Consider the following 27,966-nt stretch of genomic DNA (forward strand, 5'->3'; position numbering starts at 1 on the left):
TGTATGAGTGCGGAGAAAGGATTCCTTTTTTTGCTAAGGCTAAGTGATATCAATGATCTTCGGCTAGCCGCCATGCATACCGATGGAGAAGGGAAGACAGTAAAATGCGGGGGAGGATCCAGCGAGGGTAGAGATGATTCAGAATTGAGATAAGACCTTCCCCGATGTGGGATTAGGAGGGCAACTCGTACATGAGGGTTGGAGGAAGGTTGGAGCAACGCCTTGTGGATAGCTTCACACTCGGACATAGTCATAGTTATTATGGTCACGGTGAGTTAATCGCTGGATAAGACCTACGTCTGTGTATGCATGCCTTGGTGTGGTTGGCCTGATGACTTGGCCTACTCTGGGGACAAACAGACAGAGATGGAGGGAGGAGACGGAGATGACCTCAGTCTAGACGTCTAGGTTGCGCTACATGGTCAATGCGGCACTGTAGACACCTTCAACACCTGCGTCTCAAAACTGTTCATTCCATAGAGCCCATCTGATCCCAATCTCACGGTGATATCTTCCCACTCTCAAAAATGAAGTTATCACGACTTCACAATTCTGTCCAGGAAAAAAACTTCATTTCCCCTCACGTTTCACGTGATCGGATTTCCTCTTCTCCACACACGGACTCCGGGTCTGAGGCCGGAATTCCAGGCGATGGTCCGGAAAATGGCTTTTGGTGAGAGCCGCCCGGAATACGGTGACCACCGAGACCGGCTTCGTCTCCAACGCGGGGGTTAATAAAAGGCCCTGTGAACTTGAGCAATTCGTCTTGTTTCTGGAGGTTACTGTTATTCCAACTCATCTCTATATTCTTCTTTGTCGTTGTACAGGTCAATTGGAAGATCATTTCTCCACAGTCTCAAATCTACCAATAATAACCCATCTTTACAATGGCATCTCAGTCATATCTCATCGTGGGAGCAGGCGTCTTTGGCGTCTCCACGGCCTACCAGCTCATTCAGAAGCACCCCAATGCCTCGGTCACAATCGTGGACAGGGACCCTTATGACGGAGACAACCGCGTAGCTGCTTCTTGGGATTGGAACAAGGTCGTTCGTGCCGACTACGATGATCTACTCTACTGCCGTCTCGCCCTAGAGGCTCAGGATATCTTTGAGTCCGATCCCCTCTGGATGCCTCACTTCCACAAGGCTGGCGTATTCTGGGTGTGTCGCAGCGACTACGCCCAGGACGTCATCAACAACTACAAGAAGCTGGGCCGCGAATCAGACATCCAGGTCTACACCATCGAGGAGGCCAAGAAGCTGTACGGCGGCCTGTACGAGGAGGCTGACTACACGGGCGCCAAGGAAGTCCTCGTCAACCGAAACAGTGGCTGGGGTGCTGCAGGCGACTCCCTGCGTGCTGTGACCCGCGAGGCTATGAAGCTCGGCGTCAAGTACACCGTTGCCGATGTCGCTACGCTGCAGATTGAGAACGGCCGCGCCACAGGTATCCAGACATCCAAGGGCGAGATCATCTCGGCCGATACTGTGATCCTCTCCACCGGAGCCTACACAGCCAAGCTTCTAGAATACAGCGCCGCGCGCCACAACATGCCTGATCTGCGATCTGGCGATCGTATCACAGCTGCTGGTATCACCACCGGTATGGTCACTCTTGACGACGAATCATTCGCCAGGATGAAGGACATGCCTGTTGGCTTCCAGGGTTACACATACAAGCACAGTGAGTATCCCAGCACATATATTTGCAGAGACGTAACTAACATCAGTGACAGAGTCTCCATTTATTGGCAGCTTGCCACCCACAAAGGATCGTGAGATCAAGTGGTGGGGTAAGAACATCTTCAGCAACACCCGTCAAGTGCTACCGGGACGCTACGTCTCTGCGCCGCCTGATGAGAAGGACTACGCACAGTGGAAGGTGCCCAACAGTCTCAAAGAGGACATTGACACGCAAAACCGTCTGTTCTTTGGCAGCAAGGGTGCCCACTGGAAGTACGAGCACCACCGTATCTGCTGGTATGTAGAATCTCACAAACTCCCCGCACTGACGACAACGAGAAATGTCCGAGTAGGCTAACGCACTGAAACAGGGACGCCTTCACTTCCAGTGGAGACTTCATCATCTCTCCGCACGCAGGTGCCAAGGGTCTCTACGTAGCCACATGCGGCTCGTTCCATGGGTACAAGTTCTTCCCTGTGCTGGGCAAGTACGTGGTGCAGATGCTGGAAGACAAGCTAGAGCCCGAGCTCAAGGAGAAGTGGGCTTGGGACAGGGAGCGTCCCGACGGCGCCTACAACTGCGAGTTCCCCAATTCGGAGTTGAAGGATCTCTTGGATCCCGCAGCCAGGCTGTAAGGGCAGAAGCCAAGAGATGGAAATAGAGCATATAGTAGGTAGCATAGCATGGAAGCATGGAACAAGGCATGGAATGAACAATGATGCGTCGCAGTAACCGTTGGAGGAAGGTTGTATCCTCTGAGGGGAACTGAGCTGCGGGGAAGTGAAGAAGGAATGGACTCTGCTGCCAGGGATAAGAGCAGTATGATTGGGTGTTTTTAGCATAATGATGAACCGTAATGAACGAATTGAACATTTCTCTTTTACTATTACATAGTATAATCTCCAACTTGGCTGTTTGCCAAGAAAAGATGAACGCATGCGTCTTTGCTGTTGTTGTCAACTGTTGTCGCTCTGCGTTGTCGGAGTAAGACAAAGACAAACTAATTTCTTAGTTACGTAGTTTATCTCTGTAGTCCACTGCATCCTTGTCGGGTTCTCCTCATCTCCACTTCTTATCTAGCACCCTTGGCTTGGGCTTACCTAGTAGATCATCTTTGCAACTTGTCGCTCTCTGCGTTATCTCTACCCGATGGGATCTCCGGTGATCGGCGGGCAAAGTTAAAGAAGAAGGCTTGGAAGGTGTGATCTCGGTGAAGAGACAAGAGTTATTTCTGGAAGGTTTGATAGAAGGAAGGGTGGGCGCAACAGGGGGGAGGGAATAAAATAATTGTCAATGCGAATGTAATGTGATCCAATAGTTGGCAGATAAGGTGCGGGCGAGAGATACTGGGAGATGGATACATACAGATACACTACCATTGTTAGGTGTTGATAGATAGGTAATTCTACGGTGAGAAGGGAAAGAGTTTTTATTTTTATTTTTATTTTTGCGGTCATGAGTCAATGAATAGAGTGTAGCCATGAAGTAAAACGTTCCATGTCAACTGATAACATTCACGAGACGTTTCAGCGTTGCCGTTCCACCCATTCAGATACTGCAGCTGCAACTAAAGTTATCGTCTAAAGTAATGTTATGCTATGCAATGTGATGCCGTGTGCGGAACGGATGGAAAAGGCACTTCAACTTCTTTCTGGCTTCTCTCTGGTGGGCCTCGTTTCATTCGGGACCAGATTAATTGGACACCATCTCGACTATCCACGCCCCCTTTGGCCTCTTTCTCACCTCTCACCTCTCACCCTTGACCCTTGTACTGTAGTACCCAAGTACAGTACGGCACTGCACATTAGCACCAAATGTCTTAGTTTGCAGCGTTAAACCTCTCTAAAACTGCAGCAGACGAACTGACCTGAACCAGTCCATGCACTGTACCTACTAACTAAAACCCCGCGTTATCATTTCAGAACCAGTAGATGGTGCGGGGTTTGTAAGTTCACTACAGAGTAAAGTATTTAGTGGAAGCGGGCCCCTGAACAAGGTTTACCAGTTTATCATTCCAACGCCTCTTGGTTTTTTTTATTTTCTGTTAGCTTGACTGTGTTGTGTTATTGATCATCTTCATCTTACTCCTCTCTTCTTTCATCATACTTGCAAAAACATGTCGCGGTCATCAATGTCTCCAGCAGAGGAGAATACTACCACCAACAACCCTACTATCAGCACTCGCGGCCGAAGAAGATCGCATCACGCCTGTTTGACATGCAGGTAAAAATATTGCTGTTTATCCAAAATGATTGTCTTGGATACTAACACATTTCACGTCTCAGACGCAAAAAGACTCGTTGCCCTGGCGAGAAACCACAATGCTCAAGCTGTGTTCGTCTCAAACAGTCTTGCTCGTATCCCCCAGCTATTAGGCCCTCTCAGAGCGGTCCTTCGGTACGTTGTGCATGGTTTGCACACAACAAAATGGCAAGCATCTTAACGATGAATTATTAGGAGGAGAGATTGGCGCATTTGGAAGAGAAGCTTGACTTTTTACTCAACGGTAATTTGTATGTTGTTATTCTCCCCTCTCTTTTCTTTTCCCCATCTGTGATGCTTTTAGGGTCCATGCTTCAGTGCTTCATTGCTTCAGTGGCTAACGCCCTGTAATTTACAGGACTACGCAAAAACAACAACCAAACATTCAGAACCAGAACCAGAGCCAACGTCAACAATCACAACTCGAATCCCCTCAAGAAACGACAGACACTTCTGAAAAGTCATACTCTGGTATTCAAAACACACGCGAACCAAGTTATCCCACGAGTCATCCCTCGGTCAAGTCCGAATCCGAAAACTCGTCGCTGCGACCCAGCGTTTCTGACATTGCAGTTGGGGTCGCACTCTACTTTGAGTACTGCCATCGACAGCCAATATGGTGCTTTGAGAGAGACGAGGTCAGCGACTTTGCCTCGATGCATGATGAGCTTGCATGCAGTATTCTTGCTCTGACTTTGCGCTTTTCTGATAATGCCGACCAGGCAAAGTTGTACGCCAACAATGCAAAGAGTCTTATTATGCTGCGCATCGCAAATGGCAGCGTAGATCTTGCCACTCTTGAGAGTCTTTGTCTGCTTTCATACTCGTCATTTATTGGTACGTCATATTTTTATTTTTATTTTTATTCTATCATAATAACTAACACTTCGTAGATGGAAACGTGCATCTGGGTCAATTCCATCTCGGTCTTGCCCATCAATTATGTCGTTCCGCAATGTTGGACGTCGAGTCCTTCTACGCCGTTGGAGATCCCATGACAGAACGCAAGAAGCGACTGTTTTGGAGTCTACAAATGCTTGAGCAATCCTATGGTCGCCAAGAAGGTCTTTTGAGCGTCCCGACAGAGATCTGGAGACCTGCTTACTCTACAACAAGAGGTCCTCAACCAGAGCACGATCCCCGAGCTCCCACTCTGCCTCGAGATGACCTTGGCTGCCACCACCAGAACGAACCCGGCATCTGGAATACCAGTGTTCACCTTGGTTGGGTCTGGAGTCAAGTCAGAAAATATGTTTCCGATTGCGCGCACAACAACATCAAAGAGCCCTGGAGACATGACTCGATGTACGCCAAGGTCCTTGCCGACTTTATGGAGACGGAGAACAGGATACCCATGTGCCATCGCTATGACACTGTCAAGTTTTACGAGCGGAAAGTTGAAGACTTGAAGATGCATCGCGATTACTGGGCGCCATGGCTCAAGGAACAATTCACATACCACGTCATTCCCACCGTCCTCAACCATCCGTTCCTCTACATCGTCGGAGCCCAGCACAACCCCAACCTCGCCATCCCCAACACCTTTTGGAGACGATCTTCCGAACTCGCGCTGCTGCACTCTACTTGGATCGTTCGGATGATCGACATGGTAGTCGACAAGCAAGTGCCCCTTGCAGATCCTTTCTTCGGGCATGTCGCTGCTATCGCGGCCACGGTGCACCTCTACTACTGTTGCGCGGCTGCGGCCAGGCTAAAGCACAAGTCCAATGCCGACTTTGCCAAGTGTAGGCGGTTCCTCAAGAACTTTTTGCCTACCTCGGCTGCCTGTAGAGCATTGGTATGTATCTCTGATCCTTCAATTGACTTTGCGAACTTGGACTAACAATTCTCAGGATCGCAACCTTGACAAGATGACGCGTATTGCCGCTGGCACATCTGACAGCATGGAGGTGGACGACTGGATGCCCTCCAAGATCTACCTTAGCGTTCCCCTCATGTGGAAGATTCTCCAGTTCAACACAGTGGCAGACTCTCAAGAGCTTCCCACTGCTGGCCTCCTCAACCAATCACTGGTGCCCAACTCAATGCATGAGGGAGACAACGAGAACGTCACCTTGGAGATTATTGTCGCTAGCGCACCGGAGATATCCATCAACACAGCTGATGGTGGTCAAGAGGCTCCTACACTGTCCTACAAGGCCCCTCTATCTTCGTCGCAAGGCCCAGACTCGGCGCGCGACACAGTCTACGATGAGGTTCCCGTCGAGGACAGCCTAACGCTGTGCACAACACCTTGGCTCTACGCCGACTCTTCACAATTTGTGAACATCGCTGACATGGGCTGCGACGACCCGCAACCTCCCATGAGCGAGAGCAACCGAGGGCCCGCTTGGTGGGAAGGCGAAAATTTTAGTAATATCATGTTTAATCACTTTTAGGAAGGAAAGCAAAGAATGGGGTAATTGATATTAGCGGAATAATACTGTACAGGCTTAGAGAATTGTTTTTACTTAGTGCTAGGCGTTTTGGAAAAGAAGAGAAGACCAGGGACAGAACTGGGATTCATTCCTCCTCAATACTTCTCCCGCTATTCCATGCATGACGAGACTTGCAATATCCTATTCAGTGACGGGATGCATGTCATGGGTTACTGACCCTCCAAACATCCACATTTCTTTTCCTGGAAGTTGCACAGAAGCAGGGCGAAAACTCTCCACCGTGACAACGAGGTGCGTCTTGGATCAACTCCAAGAGAGTCATGATTGCGGAGCTATAGTTCCCTCCCCCGGAAAACGGAAAACGGACAACAAAGACTTTTGGGCAATTGGCCCTTGCTCCCCGATGAACATCTCGATATGGAGGGGATGGGAGGGGAGGACCGGGGTATCCGAAACTGGGGGAGGAGTCGCCTTGCTTCGTCTTGACTTGGCGAAAAAGTGAAGCGTTTTTAGTTGCGTACTGTAAGTTTAGAGGCTTTCTGGGGTAAAGAATCCCCTGTGGGATTGGAAAGTTGTCATGTGCGGGGAAACAAAGAGACAAGAAAGTTTTCCCGGAGATGGAGGAGATTGACGCTAGACATGCACAATGTGTCCATCCCTAGCCCAGGCGAGTCGTGTCTGTAGCTACTGTACTCTAGATACACTGCAGTATTACCTACAGAAGGCGTTTCAATGGTCTTGGTGGGCGCTTGGACTGGAGAATATTCTCCTCCCCCAACTTTCACTTGGACATGTTTGGGTTTCTATGTGTCATGTCAAACTCGGACCAAGCGGAGGCGGAGACCAGTTCGTAATCCCCATCTGGGGTAAACACGAAGCTATTCAGAATCTATGTGTCAAGTGTATTCTGATTTTCCGGGGAAAACGGGGTACCCCTAGTTCTAAAGACCGGTAGACAGAGTGTAAGAATGAGGGGGGGTTGACCAGAGGCTGAGAAATTGACTTGGCAATATTAGGCGGTTGGCTTACAAGGGGCGGGTCAGCTGGACTGTCTAGACTTTTTTCTCTTCACTTCCTTCACACTGTCTTATCTTGGCATCCTCGTGAGTCGTTCACCTTGTTCTCCCCGGAAGACCCTGCCATCCCATCTTTTTCTGTTCCTGGGTCCTGACCCTCACCGCTCCACATCAAAAACACCCAAGACAAGACAGAGTGCATGCGTTGTATTACAGTAGGGTGCCACGACATGGCGTAGGTACAGTAGCTATCCATGTGAAGCCATTCACGATGCCATTTTGAGCAATTCGCACATCTGTCCGCTGTTCTAGACGTTGCTCGGCTCTACCGACTGCAGGCTCGGCCGAACCCAAAAGCATTCCACTTCTTGACATAAAAATAGACTCAATTGATCAGTTCAGCTTCTTTTGCGGGTGGAATTTAACTTTGTCTCTCCCGCCGGATGACATTTGGTTGGAGTCGTACGGCAACTCGAGGTCCGAGGACTCCAACTCCTCTCAACCACCTTCTAAACTAAATTCACAGATTGACTTTTGGTAGATCACCTGTCTCTGTACCTTTTAAAGCAAAAGAATGGTGTTATGTGTATTGCCGGTTAATTCCCCGTACACAGATCAATTGGATGCCACACCTCGTTTGGGCTAATCTTTGACAAGGACCTCAAAGCGAATGGGGATGAAAGGTCCGTGTGCAGGGCATTTGATTGACAGCAAACAACATGCGAACCAAACGGTCAATCGCAATCCAATCATCACTGCTCAAATACCATGTAGTCAACACAAGACCCTTCCATGAAATTGGTGGCTAGAGCTTACAAGGGAGGGGATCTGAGTTTCGGCTCTAACCACAAGGGAAGAAAAAGACCTCGAAAAAGGTCTAAGTGAGGGCATCGTGAAATGTGACTCTGCCGCAAAAGGTCCCATGACTAGAAATTTACGGTGTTTAAAGGGGCTTGCAAGGGTTCAAAGATACCAGCCGTGGCATGGTCGACCCTGACAACTGTCGTGTCCAGCTGATTCATCGTGTCCCCAGCCATTGCAATGAGCTGTAACATCCCCCAACCGAGCGTCCTGCATTAGGATAGAGGCATTGGGCGCTTTGTTGCCTGCGATGGCGGCCGTTTCGTTTATCCCATCCTGCACACACGGATATTGGGTCTGTTCACTGCAAAGCCGCGTGCGTAGTCGTAACTCGCTACGTTATCACGCGTGTCCTATCATCTTGGCACGGACTCCTGGTGTGGAACTCGACTTGTCGTCGGCACTTGAAGCCCGGTCGATAATAACCCAACTTTAGCATTCTGGACTTTTTAGTTTCGCCTTTGATCTGCTGTTCGTTATCTCCCCGCATTACAGCGTACATACCTACCTACCCAACCTGCAAGAGCCCGGTTTGGTGATATCTACACGCCCTCCCATCACGGCGCTATATCTCCTAACTACCGATCACGTGACCGCTTCCGCAACCGGAGGTTCTCATGTTAGTTGCCTTATCGTAACCATGACATAGGACGGAGATAGTTTGAGTTGATGATCGCGGTGCGAGGACGGTGCGGAGGAGCAAGAGTGCGGAGTCGTGGACGGTTCATGGAAAAGATATAACGAGACTAGAACCTTTGCCAATAGAAGCCATTGTGTTTGAAACCCATCTCTCATCTCTCATCTCTCTCTTCACTTGTTCGCCTCTATACCACTCTAATCTCCTTCAATACAAAAACGAGAAGAGACAAAAATGGCACCCTCACCGCGCGTTCTCATCATCGGCGCCGGAATCGTCGGCGTCAATGTTGCTGATGAGTTGGTCCAAAGAGGATGGACTGACATCACGGTCCTCGAGCAAGGACCTCTAGCCATGCCTGGTGGTTCAACATCTCACGCCCCAGGTCTGGTATTCCAGACAAACACATCAAAGACCCTCACAAAGATGGCCACTTACACAGTCGAGAAACTCATGTCACTAGGCTCCTTCAACCAGGTTGGAGGTCTAGAGATTGCTACTACACCTGCACGACTGGAGGAGCTTAAGAGAAAAAGGGGATACGCTTACTCTTGGGGCGTCGAGGCCAACCTCATCAGCCCTGAGAAATGTCTTGAGATTTATCCCTTGTTGGATAAGTCCAAGGTACTTGGTGGACTTCACATCCCTACCGACGGTCTAGCTCTCGCTCGTGATGCTCAAGCAAAGCTCATCGAGCGAACACGAGCAGCAGGTGTCAAGTACCACGAGTCAACATTGGTCACATCTATCGACCACCACGACGGTCATGTTTCTTCCGTCAACACAAAGACTGGCAGATTTGAAGCCGATATCGTCATCTCATGCGCTGGACTCTGGGGTGTCGAGGTTGGAGCCATGGTTGGCCTCCCTATTCCTCTGACTCCTATGGCCCATCAATATGTCCACACAACTTCAGTTCCCAGCCAGAAGGGCAAGAACGAGGAGCCCAACGGTGCTCAACTCCCTATTCTTCGACATCAAGATCAGGATCTTTACTACCGCGAGCACGGCGACCACTACGGTATTGGATACTACGGCCACCGTCCTATGCCAGTCGTTGCAGCCTCCCTGGGCGAGACACCCAAAGATGTTGATTACAAGAACATGCCATCTAGCTTGAAGTTTACGCCCAAGGATTTCGAGCCTGGCTGGAAGCTATCACAGGAGATTCTTCCTGCCCTCCGCGAGACAAAGGTTGACCACGGGTTCAACGGAATCATGTCTTTCACTCCCGATGGTGGCCCTCTCGTTGGTCAGGCCCCCAACTTCGATAACTTCTACGTCGCTGAGGCCGTCTGGGTGACACAGTCCGCTGGTGTTGGACGCGCCATGGCCGAACTTCTTACTACTGGCCGAGCCGAGATTGATCTTTCAGAGTGTGAGCTGTCTCGATTTGAGCAAGTTCAGCTGTCTCCCGCCTACGTGGTCGAGACCGGTTCCCAGCAGTTCGTCGAGGTCTACGATATTCTCCACCCTCTTCAACCCAAGGAGTCCCCCCGAAACCTCCGTGTCAGTCCCTTCCACCAGCGTCATCAGCAGCTTGGTGCCTATTTCCTCGAGGCTGGCGGCTGGGAGCGCCCTCACTACTTTGAGTCCAACGAGAAGCTCCTCAAGGACTTGCCCGAGGCTTGGAAGCCTGTTGAGCGAGATGCTTGGTCATCTCAATTTTATTCGCCTGTGACTGCTGTCGAGGCTTGGAAGACACGAACTGGTGTCGCCCTGTACGATCAGACTCCCATCCGACGACTTGAGATTGCTGGTCCTGGTGCTGCTGAATTGTTGCAGCGCTTGACAACTGGCAATGTTGCCGGCGAGGTTGGTAAGGTGACATTCACACTTCTCCTTGACAACCACGGTGGTATCAGGAGTGACATCTTCGTTGCCAGACTGGGTGAGGACCTTTTCCACCTTGGTGTCAACGGCCCTGTTGACCTCCACTACTTCACTCGTGAAGCCAAGGCTCAGACCAAGGCCAGCCCTCACAGAGCCGTACACGTCCGCGACATCACTGGTGGCCTCGCCAGCGTTGGTGTCTGGGGTCCCTTGGCTAATGACCTCATGAAGCTTGTCAGCAAGGACAACTTCTCCGACCGAGCTTTCCCTTACCTCACTACCAAGAAGGTTGAGATCGCTGGTATCCCCGCCATCGCCACTCGCTTCTCATACATTGGCGAGGAGGGTTTCGAAGTCTACACCACTGCTGACAACGGTCTCCGACTCTGGGATGCCTTGTGGCAGGGCGGTCTCCCCTACGGAGTGATTGCTGCTGGTCGAAGTGCTTTCAATGCTCTTCGCATCGAAAAGGGCTTCCGGTCATGGGGTTCTGACATGACCCAGGAGTACGACCCCTACGAGGCTGGTCTGGAGTTTGCTCTTCATCCCGGAAAGGATGGCTATGTTGGCTACAACGCTCTGAAGGGCCGATCCAGTGAGAAGGTGTCCCGACGCATCCGTGGTCTCACCATCGACGATGGCAAGTCAGTCATTCTCGGCAAGGAGCCTGTATTCGTCAAGGGCCGTGCAGTCGGTTACGTGACCAGCGCAGCATTCGGCTACAGCATCCGCAAGCCCATCGCCTACGCGTATCTTCCCAAGGAGGTCCTCGAGGGCGATAAGGTTGAGATCGAGTACTTTGGCAAGCGCATCAAGGCAACTGTCACATCCCTTCCCTTCTACCAACCCGAGAAGAGCGCCTATGGACAGAACACCCAGGCCAGCTTCTCTGCTCGTCTGTAGATTATGATACTTTACGATTTTCCTTTTTTATGTCTGGGAATGTTTTTATCTGCGACTGGGAAGGATTTTGGTGATGCTGGGATTTCCTGTGGCACAAACAAGTTGTCATTGAGTTGGGAAAAGTCTTGCCTAGACAGACAGCTCACTTTGCATAATGAGCGATGATGTTTAATAGATGTTAACGAACCATATTTCACAACATCTCTGTATCCCCCACTGAATAAGTTACATCCATAATGCTGACATGTATCAAGATGCGGCTTTAATCTTCCAAGTATACAAGGATGTCAATCCTTGCTGACATCTTCAACTCCTTTTTGACGCATATGTGATAGGCCGAAACAGCGATTGAAACAATTAATTTGTCACCTCCGAGAACCCATAACGTTATCCCTGAGGGATGACTTATAAGACGCGGTTGTGTTAACAACTGACCCCCATGCATGCATTTTAACATTCAGTAATATCAGGACTATCGAGAAGACAAATATCTGCACCTGCTTAGAAGACACAGCCAAGAAATCACCATGCGAGCTTTCGTGACTGACGGGAAAGGGAGCGGTTCAATCCAAAACGTGCCTCGTCCATCCCCAAGCAGTGGCGACATCCTTATCAAGGTACATCATGTCGCCCTGAATCCCGGAGACTGGAAACTTGTCGAAGGTGACGTTCTAGATGGCCCTGCAGCACCCGGTCTGATCGTTGGCTGCGACTTCGCCGGGATCGTCGAAGAACCGAACGGTTCAAAATGGCAGAAAGGTCAACGAGTGGGTGGTTGGGTTCATGGTGCAACTTACAAAGGTATTGGTGCTTTTGCCGAGTTTATCAGCATTGAACCAACTCTTGTCTTTACGATACCAGACAATGTTACCTTTCAGCAGGGAGCGGCTATCTCGCTTGCCTTTGCAACTGCCACGCAGGCAATGTTTCAACGTATGGAGCTTCCAGAGCCATATTGGCCCAACGAAAGCCAGTTTGACTTCCTTGTATATGGAGCTTCGACAAGCGTTGGATTATATGCTGTCCAGCTTGGGAGACTCAGCGGTCTTCGGGTAATCGCAATCGCGTCAACCAAGAACCATGACCTTCTTAAGAGACTTGGAGCGGATATCACTTTCGACTACCATGATGAAGATTGGGTCGACAGCGTCAAAGATATCACCAATGGCAAATTGAAATACGCTTTCGACACTATCGCAGACGGAATCTCATCAGTGAAGATGGCCAATGCTCTCAGGAGAAGCGATGGAGCTCATCTGGTAGCTTTATCTCCTGTCAATAGGTCTACCATTGAATCTATCAACCCATATGTCAAAGCGGAATCCATAATAGCTTTTACTGTTTTTGGGAGGGCACTCGGCGAGGACTACGCCATGTTTGATAACGCAGGGGCCGCGACACCAGGCGACAAACATGCTTGGGAAAATTATTTACAGCTGGTTACCCATATGTTAAAGACAAAAGACTTGCAGCCGAACCCTGTTAGAGAGGTAGGAAGTTTGGACAATGTCATTGAAGCGTTTAGACTAAGCAAAGAGGGGAAGTTATCTGCGGAAAAGGCAGTTCTGAGTGTGGTTGGAGGAAATTGAGGCACCTGGAATGATTGGCATGATCCTTGGTAGCTCAAGTTAAGCATTAATTTAAGCTAAAATTGTTGACATGAATCGGCGATGGAATGAGTGACGGTTAAGTCATGATATTGATTCCGCGATGACGGAAACTGAGCAAGCTTCAATAGTGTCATAACAGATAAGGCCTATATCACCAGACGATAAAGCTCAATTTGTTAGTAATGCATCTTGGTGGATTCGGAAAATAGCCTACGTCATGTCTCGCTTACATGTCTGCACGCGACAGTTAGGAGTGTTGTCGACTAATGCAAGCCCGGGACATCAACAGCGTTTGTTTGCGTCATTTTACCGTTCAAATGTCTCGTTAGAGGTTGCACGATGAAAGCAATGGCCTGACACTGACAGTAGAGAACAGTGGAGGTTGTAGTGAAACTCGACTGATTTAGGGTAGTCCAGAGGCTTGGACAATGCTGACACGTTGGCCTTTAACAGCTTCCTAATTGATACAAAGGTGATACGCGTCTCGTAGTCAGAGTCAATGTACGTCATTTATTCCCCCGTCTCAATGCCAAGATGATAATTCCCGTGCCAAGCTGTCAACGTTGCCAAGAGATCAAATTGCGGCTCTAATTAATTTTTGGAGATATTTAACAACTACCATACTCAACTTCCTTTCACCAAGACAAGGAATATTTACCTTGTCAACAAGATACGCACTGACTCGCTTCTTGATACCAGATCAAACTCTATTCATGATTGCATTCCTCCCACAAAAAAAAAGGCCATCGGTCCTACTGCACTCTTCCTGTACCACTTCGTAACTGATCCCTTCCCGTATCAGAGCATCCAAGATAAAAGATCCTTCCGCTGCATCCAATCACACTCATCATTTCGGTCATTTTACATGCTGTTAGCAGCGTGATCGGCGGGTTTGATAAGACGGACCGGCTAGCTCGGCTCCGCGACGAGGGGAGCACCCAATGATCCAACCGATACGCCATTAAATCAAGAAACCAAGTTCAAGGATATTCTGGGGTAACTTGAATCTATGACAAATAGATTGCTCAAAAGATGCCACTTTACCCCAGATTACGGGCGACTTCAAATGCATCACTCTGTTATGCTTATGTACTGCACGTTGTTTTCATCAGAGAGGTAAAGTAAATGTTCCAATGTAATTCTTCTCTACTGCACTTTAACCATAGACAGAGTCAAGTCAAATGGGTGTCTTCGGAGCCGATTAAATGTCAAGAAACAAACTACAGACTAACCTGGATGTCCTTCAGCTATTGGTTCAGCTTGCATTCGACGTTGATAAAGTATGCGGGCCAAACAAACCAGCGGGCTGACAGCTCCTTTTTTTGGTGCCCCGAATTTGCCCCAGCTGAAGGGAAAAGTGCCGCGTTATCCGTGAGATTAGAGGTGGTCCGAAACCATCACCAAAACAATCCCTCATGTTACGTATCTCCAGCATCCCCTTTCCTTCATCCACCTTCCGCATTGCATTTAGATCATCCCGTAAGCATTTCCCGTTGGTCACTTTCCATTTTGAGACCAGTAATTAGTCTTGTATCCATAATCCATATATATACCTGCCGTGTGATCCGCGTTGCTCATTTTCTCTCATTTCACCACCTCTGGACTGGATATTCAGACAAACTTATATAATCTCCTGTCTGAAGGTCACTTCTCCTCACCATGGCTTCCGAAATTAACCCAAAATCAGAGGCTTTTGATGCCCACGATGGCTCACCACGATATGACGAGAAGCAGGGCACCACAGAGCCTATTCAAACGCCAAAGCAATCATGGGCTTTGCGCAATGGTCTTACTCTCGAGTCCTTCAAGGCTCATGATGATTACGGCAAGGGCACCGTTGAGCTTTCGCGGGACATGAAGCCTCGTCATCTGAATATGATTGCTATTGGTGGCAGGTTAGTTCATTTCCCTCTTACTTTCTGTCGTCATTGTGCAACGCCGGCTTATTACCGCCTGCCACACAATTATAGTGACGCACTAATGAAGATGTGATTTGCTGACAAGCTCGTAGTATTGGTGCCGGCTTCTTCGTTGGTAGTGGTGGTGCGCTTCAGACTGGAGGCCCTGGATCGTTGACCATTGGCTTTCTGATCATGGGTGTCATGATCTTCAATGTCGTCTACGCGCTTGGAGAACTCGCCGTCATGTACCCCGTCTCTGGTGGTTTCTATACGTTAGTAACACTCATAATCTTTCTCATTGACAATACTAACCGCCTCATTAGCTATGCTAACCGATTCGTGGATCCTTCTTGGGGTTTTGCCATGGGTTGGAATTATGTCATGCAATGGGCTTTTGTTCTTCCGCTCGAACTGACAGTTTGCGGTACCGTCATCCAGTATTGGGCGCCAGATACCAGCGTCGCCATCTGGGTTAGCGTAAGTCAACATCAAGCGTGTTGATGCTGAAGTAGCTACTCACAAAATACAGGTTTTCCTTGCTGTCATCATTATCGTCAACATTTTTGGAACTCTCGGATATGCAGAGGAAGAATTTTGGGCCGCTCTCCTCAAACTCTCCGCTACAGTCATATTCATGATCGTCGCCGTTGTTCTCGTCTGTGGTGGAGGTCCATCCAACGGCATCTACGATGAATACTGGGGTGCACGCCTTTGGCATAACCCAGGTGCTTTCCAACATGGCTTTAGAGGATTCTGCGGTAAGCTTTTTGTATAAAAATCTCGTTTTGCCATTGATTTCTAACATTGACTAGGTGTTTTCGTTACTGCAGCTTTCTCCTTCAGTGGAACAGAACTCGTGGGTCTCGCTGCGGCTGAAGCCAAGAACCCAGCCAAGGCCCTGCCAGGTGCTATTAAGCAAGTCTTTTGGCGAATTACCCTCTTCTATGTCGTTGGCCTTCTGCTCGTCGGCTTCCTCGTGTCTTCAACCGATGAGAGACTTCTTAACGCTGGGAACAACAATCCTAGTGCCTCTCCTTTCGTCATCGCGGCATCCAACGCTGGACTCAAGGGATACGACTCCTTCATGAACGTCATTATTCTAGTTTCCGTCCTATCTATCGGCGTTTCCTGTGTGTACGGTGGTAGCCGAACTTTGGTAGCTTTGTCGCAACAGGGTTACGCACCCAAGATCTTCTCTTTCATCGACAAGTCCGGACGACCTCTTCCCGCTGTTGTGTCTATCATCGCAATTGGTGCCCTCGGTTATATCAGTGTCAACGGAGAAGGCACTACTGTTTTCATCTGGCTACAGGCCCTTTCGGGTTTGGCTGCTTTGTTTACCTGGGGATCCATCTGCCTGTGCCATATTCGCTTCCGATCCGCCTGGAAATACCATGGTCACACCCTCGACGAAATTCCCTTCCAGCATGTCTTTGGCGTCTGGGGATCATGGATTGGTCTCATCATCATTGTTATCGTCCTCATCGCCCAATTCTATACCGCCATGACCAACATTGACGGATCTCTTGGGACTGCAGAGGGATTCTTCCAGTCCTACCTGGCTATGCCTGTGGTGATCCTATTCTATGTAATCGGATATGTCTGGAAGCGGGAGGGCTGGAGGAAGATCAGCGAGATTGACCTCGACACTGGTCGCCGAGAGCATGATTGGGACACTATTAATGCTTACCGTGAGAAGCTTGCTAATGGCCCCGCGTGGAAGCGTGTGTGGCATCACCTGTTCTAAGTAGCATGTATGCTAGCTGGCTATATATATAATACAGTTCATATTGTTTATCATATGATACAGCCCTGAGTCTTTTTCTGTATGGGAATGTCGCGGTGTTTCTAATCCACTCAGAACGAGCTAGGCTACTACTGTTCGATCAAATACCATTGGATATTACAATTACAATTGTTACTAAAACTGCGACTAGCTACTATGCCATAAAGCAGCATTGGCTGATAAGAATAGTATTCTTTCCGGGCACCAAGCACGGAGCTTGTGTTGTACACGAAACAGCATATGAAAGCCTAGCTTGGGTACGGAGCTCGCCTACAACCAGGGACCTGGCCGTTGATATCAATGGGCTCAAACAGGGTAGAAATAAGCAAAAGACAAGATAGAAAATATTAAAACATCCACAGTAAGCTGAGTGATAAGCACTAAACAGGGTTCTCTACATCCAATATCCAACGGAGACTTTTATTAGAGTAATCGGGCACATTTCTCAACACCGGATACATAACTCATCTTACATCAGTGGGCACTTTATCGGTCTGAACACGATAATCTATCGTGGTGTATGTACCGCTTTCCCATATAAGATAGCTAAACCGCTTAAATGTCGTCGTTACCTTCACACCTCATCTGTCCTCGATCACAAACATCCTTCGCTTGTTTTCACAATGTCCTCCACAAGTGATTTCGAATATCCTTGGGAGATTAAAAGCGAGGTAGAGCGACTCCAGAAGCAATATGCTTGGGTTCAAAGATGCATTGGCAACAAGATTATCTTCGTACCTTTGCCATTGGACCAAGAAGGACTCAGAGTTCTTGACGTCGGGTGTGCTGATGGTGAGACATGAATGCCTTTTTATCTGTGCCTAACTAATACTTCAGGAACTTTACTCCGTGACTTGAAGAAGCAAGTATCTCCATCTGCCCGGTTGGTTGGGGTGGATGTCGTTGAAGCATTTCTTCCACCTTCTGAAGAGGGATTAAGATACGAAACTTATGATCTTTGCGAACCGCCACGCCAAGAGCTCACTGAAGCTTTCGATGTGACACATGTCAGGTTTGTCATTCCTGGTGCTGCCAAGGTTGGATATCAGAAGGCAGTAGAGCATCTCGCCTGTAAGTCCTCCATAATTCTCCCGGGGAGCTTTGGAATATGACTGACAGTGATATTCAAAGCCACACTTGCACCAGGAGGATGGCTACAAGTTCATGAGATGGACTTTGATTTGCAAGATAAGCCAAACATTGGCCCAGCCCTGAAGGAAGTCTGCGCTCTATTCTCGGGCGTGTTCAAAGCTATGGGAATGATATCCGATCTTTCTCACAAACTTCCGGAGGCCTTTAAGAACGCAGGACTCAACCACGTCACTGAAGAAACTGTTGAGCTGCCAATGGGTAAGCTACTGGGCGACGAGGAGGCTGCCGAGATGTCACTCCAGCCTTTTCTTCTTACTATACCTAGTTTGATACAGGGTGCAAAAGGTAAGATGTTTTTTTTCTTCTTGAATTTCTATAATTCTAACATGATTAGGCTTGGGTGCTGATGTTCCTGAATCCGTGTTCGATGGTTTAGCGGACAGGTTTGAGAAGGAAGTAAGGGAGCAAGGAGCAGTTTTCTTCACCAAGGTTATTACTGGACAGAAGCCGGCATAGCCATGGGTGGTTGGTGATTTTCGCAATGCTCTATATGTTGAAGATACTGGTGTTTTCGAACATTATATTTTAGGACTCTATAGAATAAACCGGGTTTTAATACAAAGACGACGGTTTTGCAACGTCTATGCGGTGTTAATGGAGGTATGACTTAGGTTACGCTCCAGATCTGTGAACCTTGTTGCTTTGTCAGATTTCACGATGTCACTCAAGCGAGGCGGAGTATCCGCAAGAATAAGCTCAAGCTCGAATCGTTTCAATGATCATGAATGCCAAGCTTGTCAGGTTGAGAGTCGCCCTGCGATCCCCGCAAACAACATGGGGAACACCCCAGCGGCCCGAAATGCCGACGGCTAAAAACAGCCAGGGACCAGTAAGCGAACCATTTTTTTTCGGGTAGCTTATATACCGCGTGAGTTTCAACAGGTAATCTTTAAGTTCTTTGTTCAGTAACAAAAAAACCTCAGAAATAATGACCGACAAAGATTTCGTCGATGTTAAAGCTCTGTTGAGTCAACTGACTCTCGATGAGAAGGTGGAACTCCTTGCTGGTCAAGGCTCGTTTCGCATGACTGGCCTCGACCATCATGGCATTCCTGGTCTTATTGTAAGCCAAACAGGTGGAGGGAATGAGAACAAGATCTATCTAACACAAACAGACTTCAGATGGACCCCATGGAATACGTGGCCGACGATCATTCACACGCGTAAGTGGCCTATAATGTCGATACAAACACCCGATTGACACAAACAACTAGATGCCCAGTCCTATGCTACCATCCGCAACAGGGATGGGTGCAACTTTCAACACTGAGCTCATTCACAAGATTGGCAGTCTCCTAGGTGAAGAAGCGAAGTATCGCGGCGTTCATGTACTGTTGGCACCTACCCTTTGCCTACAACGCTCACCCTTGATCGGACGCGGTTTCGAGGCATTCGGAGAGGACCCTTTTCTCAGCGGTACTCTGGGCGCGCACTATATCAACGGTGTTCAAGAACAGGGCGTTGGAACAAGTGTCAAGCACTATGCGGCCCACGATCAATCCGATAATAGCATTGAGGATAACGTGGTCATGACGGAAAGAACTCTCAGAGAAGTGCACATGTTACCATTCCAGCTTGCACTTCGAGGTTCCGACCCTTGGACGATCATGACTTCATATAACAAGATCAACGGTGTTCATGTAAGCGAAGACCCTTTGTTGATGAAGGAAATTCTTCGTGAAGAGTGGGGATACAAGGGTCTCGTTATGAGTGACTGGTTCGGTACTTACAGCACCTCAGAGGCTATCAACGCCGGTTTGGATCTCGAGATGCCCGGACCGACAGACTGGAGAGGAACGCGCCTCAGTATTGCTGTCAACTCTCGAAAGGTCTCCAAAGCAACGGTCGATCAATCTGTCGAGAACGTCTTGAATCTCATCAACAAAGTCAAGGCCGGGGAGGTTTCTGGAAAGTCACCTCAGTCGGACACTCCAGAACAACGAGTCTTGATTCGACAGCTCGTCGCTGAGTCCATCGTACTTCTGAAGAATGAAAAGGAAAGATTGCCGATCAAGAATCCTGAGAAACTAAAGTATGGACTTATCGGAGATCATGTCAAGAACCCTTCACTTTGTGGCGGTGGAAGTGCTGAAGTCGAGCCTTATTATGGTATTACTCCATACGAAGCTATCAAGGAGGTTGTTGGGGAAGAGAACATCACTTACACGCCGGGATGTAACTGTAAGTCGCAAATTCCTCTTGTGCCCACACTTAATTACTTATGTCGGCACAGCTTTCCGATTTAGTCCGCTTATCAAGGGCCACAAGACCCCATATGGTAAGACGGAGGGTTGGCATATTGAGATCTTCGGAGAGGACCCAGAGCAAAACAAGGACGCTGAGGCGATTGTCTCAACCATCGCAGAGAAGCAGCTAGTCGATGTGCCTGAAAGCTACCACTCAATCATTCCTGCCAAATACTACGTCAAGGCTCAAGCTAAGTACACGATCCAAGAATCTGGAAGACTCAAGTTTGGTTTCAGTACTTGTGGCAAGGGTAAACTGTGTATCGATGGAAAGGATGTCATTGATCTATGGACGAGTCAGCCACCCAAAACAGACTCAACACCATGCTTCAATCGTCTTTCCATGGAGAGATTCTACGAAGGAGAGTTCCAGAAGGGCCAAGTTCTTGACCTTCAAGTAATTCAGGTCAACGAGAACTTGTCCGGCGGCGTCGGTACTGCACTAACACTCACTGGACGTGTTGGTATCTTTGAGCTCTATGATGAGGACCAAGGCATCAAAGACGCTATCGAGCTGGCCAAGAAGGTCGATGTCCCTATTGTCATTACTGGACTCTCATCAGACTTTGAGTATGAAGGAAGCGACCGAAAGCACTTGAACTTGCCAGGCCGAGTTGACGAGTTGATTGGGGCTGTTTTGCAGGCTAATCCTAATGCTGTAAGATGGCCGTCCTTGATCCCAGGACCAGTAGAACTTTGACACTGACAACAATTTCAGATCATCATTACCCAATCGGGACTACCCATTGAGATGCCATGGGAGTCGCAGGCTTCGACACTTTTACACGCTTGGTTCGGTGGCCAGGAATGCGGTCATGGAATGGCCGACGTCCTCTTCGGCAAAGCCAACCCATCTGGAAGACTATCTCTGACATTCCCCAAGTCCATCAAGCACACACCAGCGTATCTTACCTTTTCCAAGGCTGATTATGATATTGTCTATGGCGAAGGCGTCTTTATCGGTCATCGATACTACGAAATGGTTGATCGCGAGCCTCTCTTCTACTTCGGCCACGGGTTGTCATACTCAAAATTCGCTTACTCTAATCTCACGGTCCCCAAGGAATTTGAGTCTTCTGTTGATCATCAGATGCGAGTCAGTGTCGATATTAAAAATCAGGGACCATTTTCTGGGGCTGAGGTTGTGCAGCTGTACATCCATCATGCCAACCCTTCCCTTCAGCGGCCGGTTAGGGAGCTGAAGGCATTTAACAAAGCATACCTGGATGTAGATGAAACCAAGACCGTTGATTTGGTACTTGATAAATATTCTTTGTCCTTCTGGTGTCAGGAAACATCCAGGTGGAAGGCCGAGGCTGGAACATATACAATTATCCTTGCCTCAAGCTCGAATCCCAACGACGAAATTACGCGAGAGAGTTTTGTGCTTCCCGAAACCTTCTTTTGGAAGAGCCTATGATGGTAACGCAAATAGGTAGTAGAATATTTGTGGTCAATATGAAAAAGGTCAACTTAACCACTTCAGTGAACGATGGGAATGTGCAGTGACGCTTTGTAAACACCAATAGGTATTACTTTTTAATCAGAAGATAGTCAACGAAGGGTTTCTCTAGTCTATGAACATATTATGTACAGAGAACAAAAATCTATCTGGGACTGTACAACACCTCCGTTGTCGAAACTATCTCAATTCCATCTGATTTCCCATTCCTCTGAAACCTCGAACTGTTTCTTCCCACTCCATTGCTCTCACCTGTTGCAGAAACTAAGACCTTGTGGTTACCGTTGCTATTGTCGAAACTGCTCTTAGGCTTTGGCCAGAGCTTGGTTTCGTCATCGTCCATGACCTTTTGCCCCGACTCAGAGTCATCTCCTGATTGAAGTTCAATTGCATCCGCTTGCTTGCGGCTTAGTTGCCTTCTGCTGTTAACAATAGCGTGGGATCCACCTGTTGCACCGGATGGACCGTAGCTGGCGCCGTGACTGCTGAACAGAGCTGGTATAATGCGCTTGAAGAAAGGCTTGAGAGAACTGGCGGATGCGCAGATGACACAGCCCGTCAACTCCGCATACATCCAGCACAGCTCGTATGCTAGGCCCCAGGTGTAGTTCGGGCTGCTGAATAGCTTGACAGTGAGAACACAGTTGTATATAGCAACGATAATAACGCTAGACAAATCGTTAGCATCCATAGAGTATTTTGTACAGAGGTACTCACAAGCCGCCAGTAGTGAAAAGAAAAAGTAATGACATCTTTTGTCGTCGCGGAATTTGGAGTGGGATGACAATTTGTAAAGGGAGAAGCAGAATGACCAGATCCATAACGACGTTGGCTACTGAAGCTGCCAAGAAAAACCCGAACTTGTCGATGCACTTTCCTGTCGCTTGTGCAGCAAGATCCCAAGACGCCTTAATTGGCTGACAACCGAAAAGACTGATCATGGCGTATATGAGGGCGTATAGACCAAAAAGGGTGATCAATACGTATACGACGATTCGAAAGTTCCGTTCGGGTGAGAGGCGGAGGTAGAAGAACAGAAGGGAAATCTTGGCGAGATCGGACGAGAGCATGTAGAAGATATTGACTGGGACAGTCCACTAAAGACTATTAGTGGTGTTCAAGGTACGGTATTGAATGAAGAAGATCATACCTTGAGTAATGTCTCATACTGCGATTGCTTGACCTGCCAAAAGTTGGTAGCACAACCACCTTGAGCCACCACTATTCGGGTAAGTATGCTAAAGTTCAATGGAGGTTGGTTGACTTACTGCCCATTGTGCAAGCATAGAACGTCCAGCATGCCACCAACGAAGCACCAGTGAGAACTAGTAACCATCATCAGCCTTGAGAACATGTGTGACAAAGGGGGGGAAACTTACGATCATCGAGACGAAGTGCATTCTTCTGCAAACGTACTCTTGTCAATATTCTCAGACCGTAAACGACTGTCGCCAACGTGAATAGACAAGCTCCCAGAATAATCTGCGTTGGTGCACTACTTCCAGCATCCCATCTGTCCTGGTCCCGCGGCGGGTCCATCATATACGGGTCGACTTCCATGGTGGTGGACACTCAGGCTGGGCCGAATTAGACTCGAAGTGTATTATGAGTGTGTTGGAGAGGAAAAGATCAGACAAGCAGCTTCAAGTTTAACTTGGAATCAACCGAGAGACCAACCAGCCCTCTTTCTACTCCATCGGAAGAGAGCTGCTAATTAATACGGGAAGAGATGGGAGATCTGCACTTTAATTCCTTATTTGCTTCTGGGGAAAAAGAAAGAAGCATGTCAGGAGCTTTACACACGTTTAATTCTGCATTGACTCCACTTCACTTCAGGTCCTCAAGGATTGTCTTCCCTTCGGCAATATCGTCCTGGGGACTTGGGAAGGGAGATTGGAAGGGCTCCATGTCTTGGTACCGATTCAAGCCAAGATCTAATAAAGAAATGGTCCAGCGTTGCCATGCAAGCGAGTGATTGGGCTTTGAAACGGTTAGAGGAAAGACAAGAAAAGTCTTTCTTTTCCAGCGGCGCACTCTTGTTGGTCTTACAGTCCATAGAACCTTACCGTTACCGCAGAATTTCTTTTTCTAGTCTCAAGTTCTCCAGTGCTTCTCTCTAATTCGCTCGTACATCATATCATCCAGTCGAAAAGCTGAGCAGGTTACAATGGTCCACAAAGTTGCAGCTCAGCATCATGTCAAGACCAATCAGCCTCTTGATATCCCTTTGTCCTGATTCGTGTTCCACTCTCCGAGCCGATTGCCTGACCTTCAACGCTGGGAGCATAAACGTAGACTTGGGTGGCCTGTTTTCAACTGCAAGCCAAGACCAGAGGATTTCTGGCCTGGCCTTAAGACAATGCAGCTCAAGGGTTGTTATCGACTTTCGGAAATAATATCCAACAGTCTGGTCGATCTATTCCCTAGGGTGAATCTCGTCCGTGATTGTGGAATGAGACTTGCTTCAGGTACATACAAGGGCTCTTGTTCATCCGGAGGATTCTATGTTGTGGTTTTTAGGAAAGCGTCGTCATCCTTCGTGGCCAGGAACAGTCAGGATAATCCTCAACGTTTCTTTTCGGTTCTCCATCAGTGGCTTGCCAATGCCAATTCCTGTTTGGCAATTTTCAGCTCCTGCATTCTTGTGTCCTTTTTGGCGATGTATCATTTTCTTTTCCTTTTTGTAACCGTTCGTTACTTCCGGTTCTTAGACATTATTTGTTCGGCTATTCGGATTTCTCTTCCCTCACCCAGATATAAGTGGATATACAGAAGAAACGGCTCCATCGTTGCCCTTGCGGCAGGAGAATAGGATTAACATCCTTGTCCAGAGGTCCATAGAAAATCTATTCATGTTCCATTCATGGACTCTCGTCTGATGATAAAGCTCAGGCGATCACGGGCGGGTTCGCCCGAATTTTAAGTCCGACCGTTTCTATCTGTAGTATACGCTAACAGACGGTTGCAACAAAAGCAAAGTCCAATATTTCCTCTCTACAGGCATCTTTAACAATGCAATCTCTCACTTGAAGAAGTAACTGGCCTGGTGAATATTTGTTTTGTCTTATGCAAGGCCCGCAACATATAGACAACAGTATTGGTCAAGTTCCCGAGTCCTTGTCACCCCCTGCAGTGCTCCCTCCACCAAGGAATACAACTCTACTATTTTTCGGGTAAGGATCTTCTGACCCGACACCAAGGAAAGATCCCCCCCCTTTTGAAGCGAAACCTGCTGCAGATTTTCCAAGCGAGCTTCATAGCCCACGAGGATCTTTTCCATCCTCGCGGAAGCAATATCCCCTCGAGGAAAGAGACATCGCGGCGATTCAATCATTTCCCTGATCTCAAAGACCTTCGAGTCAAGGTGGCCAGGATACCAATCCCCATTCTGGCTCCATACCAAGATATTAGCAATCGCTAGGCTTCCTGTACTGTAACCATCTCCCATGTTTGTTCTAATCTGATTGTCAATTACCCACCGAGCCGACCAACGCTTTACTTGATGGAAAACGCGGACTGGACTATATAATCTAGCATTAAGCATTGTACCTTATTCTCCATGTGTAATTTTCTTCATAGCAATTTTATCCTTCTAATCTTTTAAAAATGGCAAACCCATACCCTTTCCAAGACAAGGTTATTGTCGTCTCTGGCGCCAGCCGGGGAACTGGTCTGTCCCTTTCTAGGTACCTTCTTACCCGTGGTGCCAAGGTGTCCATGGCAGCAACTTCCAAGGAGAATCTGGAGAAGGCCATCGCTGGTATTGAGCAGGATATTCCCGATGTCAAGGATCGCGTTATTTATTTTCCTACTGATGTTACCAAGCCTGAGGATGTCAAGGCTTGGATCGAGGGCACAGTTGCTAAATGGGGAGAATTAGATGGTGCTGCTAATGTAGCAGGTAAGATTTCCCATTCGATGTTTAGCCAACTAAGGTTCTGACATTTCATGCAGCCAAGATGAACAAGAGTATCCATCCCATCGAGGATCTTGACCTTGAGGAATTGAAGCAAATGCTTGATGTCAATGTCATTGGCACCTTTAACTGCATCAAGTACGAGATGAAAAACATGAAGCCTGGAGGCAGCATTGTCAACTGCGGTAGTCAACAGGTCAAGTACGCTTCAGGTAACATGGGAGCATATGCCGCTTCAAAGAATGCTATCCGCGGCTTGAGTCAGAGTGCTGCGTATGAGGGTGGTGCGAAGTACCCCAAGAATCCCATCAGAGTCAATCTTCTATGCCCGTAAGTCGAACTGCACTGAGTCTGTAGACTTGTTTATTAACATTGTTCAGTGGATGCATCGATACAGACATGATCAAGCAGCCGCTGCACTTGCCCAATGGTACGACATGGACCATGACAGAGGATGACAACTTGACATCAATTATCAAGCGCTACTCAAAGCCTGAAGAGGTCGCTGCTTCTATTGCCTTTTTGCTGGGAGATGAGAGCAAGTTCATGACCAAGCAGGAGATTTATGTAGATGGTGGTTGGATGGAAGCTAATTATGTTGCATAAGAGCCTGCATAACATTAGCATAAAGGAGTTATAATTGTACAAATCTCATTATCGATAAGGACTCTCGAAGAAGTATAGCGTAGAATGGTTCCAGCAATACCTACAGGGTAATTTCATCACAATCGAGCATGGTAGTTTTATGAGCAGATGAACACTTGTGATGATTTGTAATATTACGATACTATAGACTTTAGGAGGTGAAAACTAATTAGTTTAGCTGTGTAATGTTGTCTTTTTCGCCTCACAACGGATACTGCATTGTACATCTCATTTTGCACTTACTCAAAAAGGAAACTGCACTTCTTGGCGACAACTATACACATATACAGCTGATGCATACTCTACTACTAAGAATTTATCATCCAGCAGGATGTCACTTGTTAGTCTATATCTGGAAACAGCACATCTTGGCAGATTAGCTATTCTTCACTCGATTTCTAAGCACTGGCCTCTCGTTTTATGATATTTAAGAGATGATCAGGTCAATGTCAATATCTTGCGTCTTTCCATCCATTCCCAGGTCATCTCTTCTCGTGTTTACAATCAAGAAACACCATCAATCATGGAAAACAATGCTAGTATCAAATTGATCCTCGGAGCCGCCCCGGTGAGGAATGCCAACTTCATCCCTGCCTTCCCCAATCTAACATGATTTTCTCACAGATTGGTGACAGTTCCGTCGACCCCATGGCACGCTTCTCTACTCCGGATGAAGTAAACGCATTTCTTGACGTCTTTTCCAAGCATGGCCATGACCAAATTGACACTGCTGCCGTTTACTCCCCAGGCGCCCCGTACACGTCTGAGCCTAGAATTGGTGCTGTCTCTGCAGGCGACCGATTCCATATCGATACTAAAGCAGACTGGTTCGAAGGTCACACCAAGGAGAGTGTCTTGCGCGACATTGACAACTCGTTGAAAAACCTGAAAATCGACCAGATAAATATTTATTATCTTCAACTACCTGAACGCGTGCATCCACTCGAGCCAGTTCTGGAGGTCCTCAATCAAGCTCACCGAGATGGCAAGATCAAGGCTTGGGGCATCTCTAACTATCGAGCAGATGAGGTTCAGAAAACCATTGAGATCTGTGAGAAACTGGGGTTTATTAAGCCGAGCGTTTACCAGGGCCATTATAACCCAATTGTCCGTGGCGCAGAGAAAGAATTGTTCCCTCTCCTCCGCAAGCATGGAATGGCGTTCTACGCTTATAGCCCCGGCGCAGGTGGCTTTTTCGCCCAGAAGCACAAAAGCGCTGAGCCAATGTCGCGATTTTCAGGATCAGTGAGTGGAATAACGCGCTTGGAGAGACGAGAACTGACTAATTTTCGCGACAGACCAAAGTTGGGAGCATGTATGTTGCCATGTACGTCAAACAGTCGATTGAAGCCGCTGTGGATAAAGCGCTTCGGGTAGCGGCCAAGTACGGCATTGGAGGCCATGCTGCCGCACTCCGATGGACAGCTCACCATAGCATCCTGAAGCAAGATCACGGCGATGGCGTCATCATCGGCGCGTCAAGCTTGGAGCAGCTGGAAAACAACCTTCGGGTAATCGAAGAGGGCCCATTGCCTGAGGAGGTCGTTGCAGCCATTGATCAGGTGTACGAAGAGGTTGGGGATGAGATCAAATACCATTTGTAAAGACCTGGCAATCTGAGTATCCAATCACGAAAGGGTGAAGGGTGCGT

General features: G+C 48.1%; 10 protein-coding genes across 10 annotated transcripts; 9 read left to right on the plus strand and 1 right to left on the minus strand.

Annotated features, from left to right (window-relative positions):
• Positions 1-887: 887 nt before the first annotated feature.
• FSST1_008255 (sarcosine oxidase) lies at positions 888-2,321 on the plus strand (the record flags this gene model as incomplete). Its single annotated transcript, XM_083225121.1, has 3 exons — positions 888-1,686; positions 1,739-1,982; positions 2,057-2,321. The coding sequence occupies 3 exons, from the start codon at positions 888-890 to the stop codon at positions 2,319-2,321; spliced, it is 1,308 nt and encodes a 435-aa protein (XP_083084216.1).
• A 1,481-nt stretch (positions 2,322-3,802) lies between these two features.
• On the plus strand, positions 3,803-6,347 carry FSST1_008256 (uncharacterized protein; the record flags this gene model as incomplete). Its single annotated transcript, XM_083225122.1, has 6 exons — positions 3,803-3,909; positions 3,972-4,083; positions 4,144-4,199; positions 4,307-4,785; positions 4,842-5,746; positions 5,802-6,347. 6 exons carry the CDS (start codon positions 3,803-3,805, stop codon positions 6,345-6,347), a joined length of 2,205 nt encoding a protein of 734 aa, XP_083084217.1.
• Positions 6,348-9,095: 2,748 nt separating this feature from the next.
• FSST1_008257 (uncharacterized protein) lies at positions 9,096-11,597 on the plus strand (the record flags this gene model as incomplete). The annotated part of the gene is made up of 1 exon (XM_083225123.1): positions 9,096-11,597. One exon carries the CDS (start codon positions 9,096-9,098, stop codon positions 11,595-11,597), a length of 2,502 nt encoding a protein of 833 aa, XP_083084218.1.
• A 527-nt stretch (positions 11,598-12,124) lies between these two features.
• FSST1_008258 (zinc-binding alcohol dehydrogenase family protein) lies at positions 12,125-13,186 on the plus strand (the record flags this gene model as incomplete). Its single annotated transcript, XM_083225124.1, has 1 exon — positions 12,125-13,186. The coding sequence occupies one exon, from the start codon at positions 12,125-12,127 to the stop codon at positions 13,184-13,186; it is 1,062 nt and encodes a 353-aa protein (XP_083084219.1).
• Positions 13,187-14,866: 1,680 nt separating this feature from the next.
• On the plus strand, positions 14,867-16,855 carry FSST1_008259 (amino acid permease/ SLC12A domain-containing protein; the record flags this gene model as incomplete). The annotated part of the gene is made up of 5 exons (XM_083225125.1): positions 14,867-15,102; positions 15,219-15,380; positions 15,432-15,585; positions 15,638-15,866; positions 15,921-16,855. The coding sequence occupies 5 exons, from the start codon at positions 14,867-14,869 to the stop codon at positions 16,853-16,855; spliced, it is 1,716 nt and encodes a 571-aa protein (XP_083084220.1).
• Positions 16,856-17,517: 662 nt separating this feature from the next.
• FSST1_008260 (class I SAM-dependent methyltransferase) lies at positions 17,518-18,502 on the plus strand (the record flags this gene model as incomplete). Its single annotated transcript, XM_083225126.1, has 4 exons — positions 17,518-17,686; positions 17,732-17,965; positions 18,026-18,331; positions 18,381-18,502. 4 exons carry the CDS (start codon positions 17,518-17,520, stop codon positions 18,500-18,502), a joined length of 831 nt encoding a protein of 276 aa, XP_083084221.1.
• Positions 18,503-18,974: 472 nt separating this feature from the next.
• On the plus strand, positions 18,975-21,712 carry FSST1_008261 (uncharacterized protein; the record flags this gene model as incomplete). Its single annotated transcript, XM_083225127.1, has 5 exons — positions 18,975-19,109; positions 19,162-19,209; positions 19,261-20,227; positions 20,280-20,950; positions 21,011-21,712. The coding sequence occupies 5 exons, from the start codon at positions 18,975-18,977 to the stop codon at positions 21,710-21,712; spliced, it is 2,523 nt and encodes an 840-aa protein (XP_083084222.1).
• A 187-nt stretch (positions 21,713-21,899) lies between these two features.
• FSST1_008262 (uncharacterized protein) lies at positions 21,900-23,314 on the minus strand (the record flags this gene model as incomplete). Its single annotated transcript, XM_083225128.1, has 5 exons — positions 21,900-22,422; positions 22,472-22,851; positions 22,905-22,975; positions 23,023-23,079; positions 23,134-23,314. 5 exons carry the CDS (start codon positions 23,312-23,314, stop codon positions 21,900-21,902), a joined length of 1,212 nt encoding a protein of 403 aa, XP_083084223.1.
• Positions 23,315-25,360: 2,046 nt separating this feature from the next.
• FSST1_008263 (SDR family NAD(P)-dependent oxidoreductase) lies at positions 25,361-26,276 on the plus strand (the record flags this gene model as incomplete). The annotated part of the gene is made up of 3 exons (XM_083225130.1): positions 25,361-25,655; positions 25,709-26,000; positions 26,051-26,276. The coding sequence occupies 3 exons, from the start codon at positions 25,361-25,363 to the stop codon at positions 26,274-26,276; spliced, it is 813 nt and encodes a 270-aa protein (XP_083084224.1).
• Positions 26,277-26,838: 562 nt separating this feature from the next.
• On the plus strand, positions 26,839-27,919 carry FSST1_008264 (NADP-dependent oxidoreductase domain-containing protein; the record flags this gene model as incomplete). The annotated part of the gene is made up of 3 exons (XM_083225131.1): positions 26,839-26,883; positions 26,940-27,560; positions 27,614-27,919. 3 exons carry the CDS (start codon positions 26,839-26,841, stop codon positions 27,917-27,919), a joined length of 972 nt encoding a protein of 323 aa, XP_083084225.1.
• Positions 27,920-27,966: the final 47 nt, after the last annotated feature.

The sequence above is a fragment of the Fusarium sambucinum genome, chromosome II (assembly GCF_050947815.1).
Source record: "Fusarium sambucinum isolate potato_lamoka chromosome II, whole genome shotgun sequence".
Classification (NCBI taxonomy): Eukaryota; Fungi; Ascomycota; class Sordariomycetes; order Hypocreales; family Nectriaceae; genus Fusarium; species Fusarium sambucinum.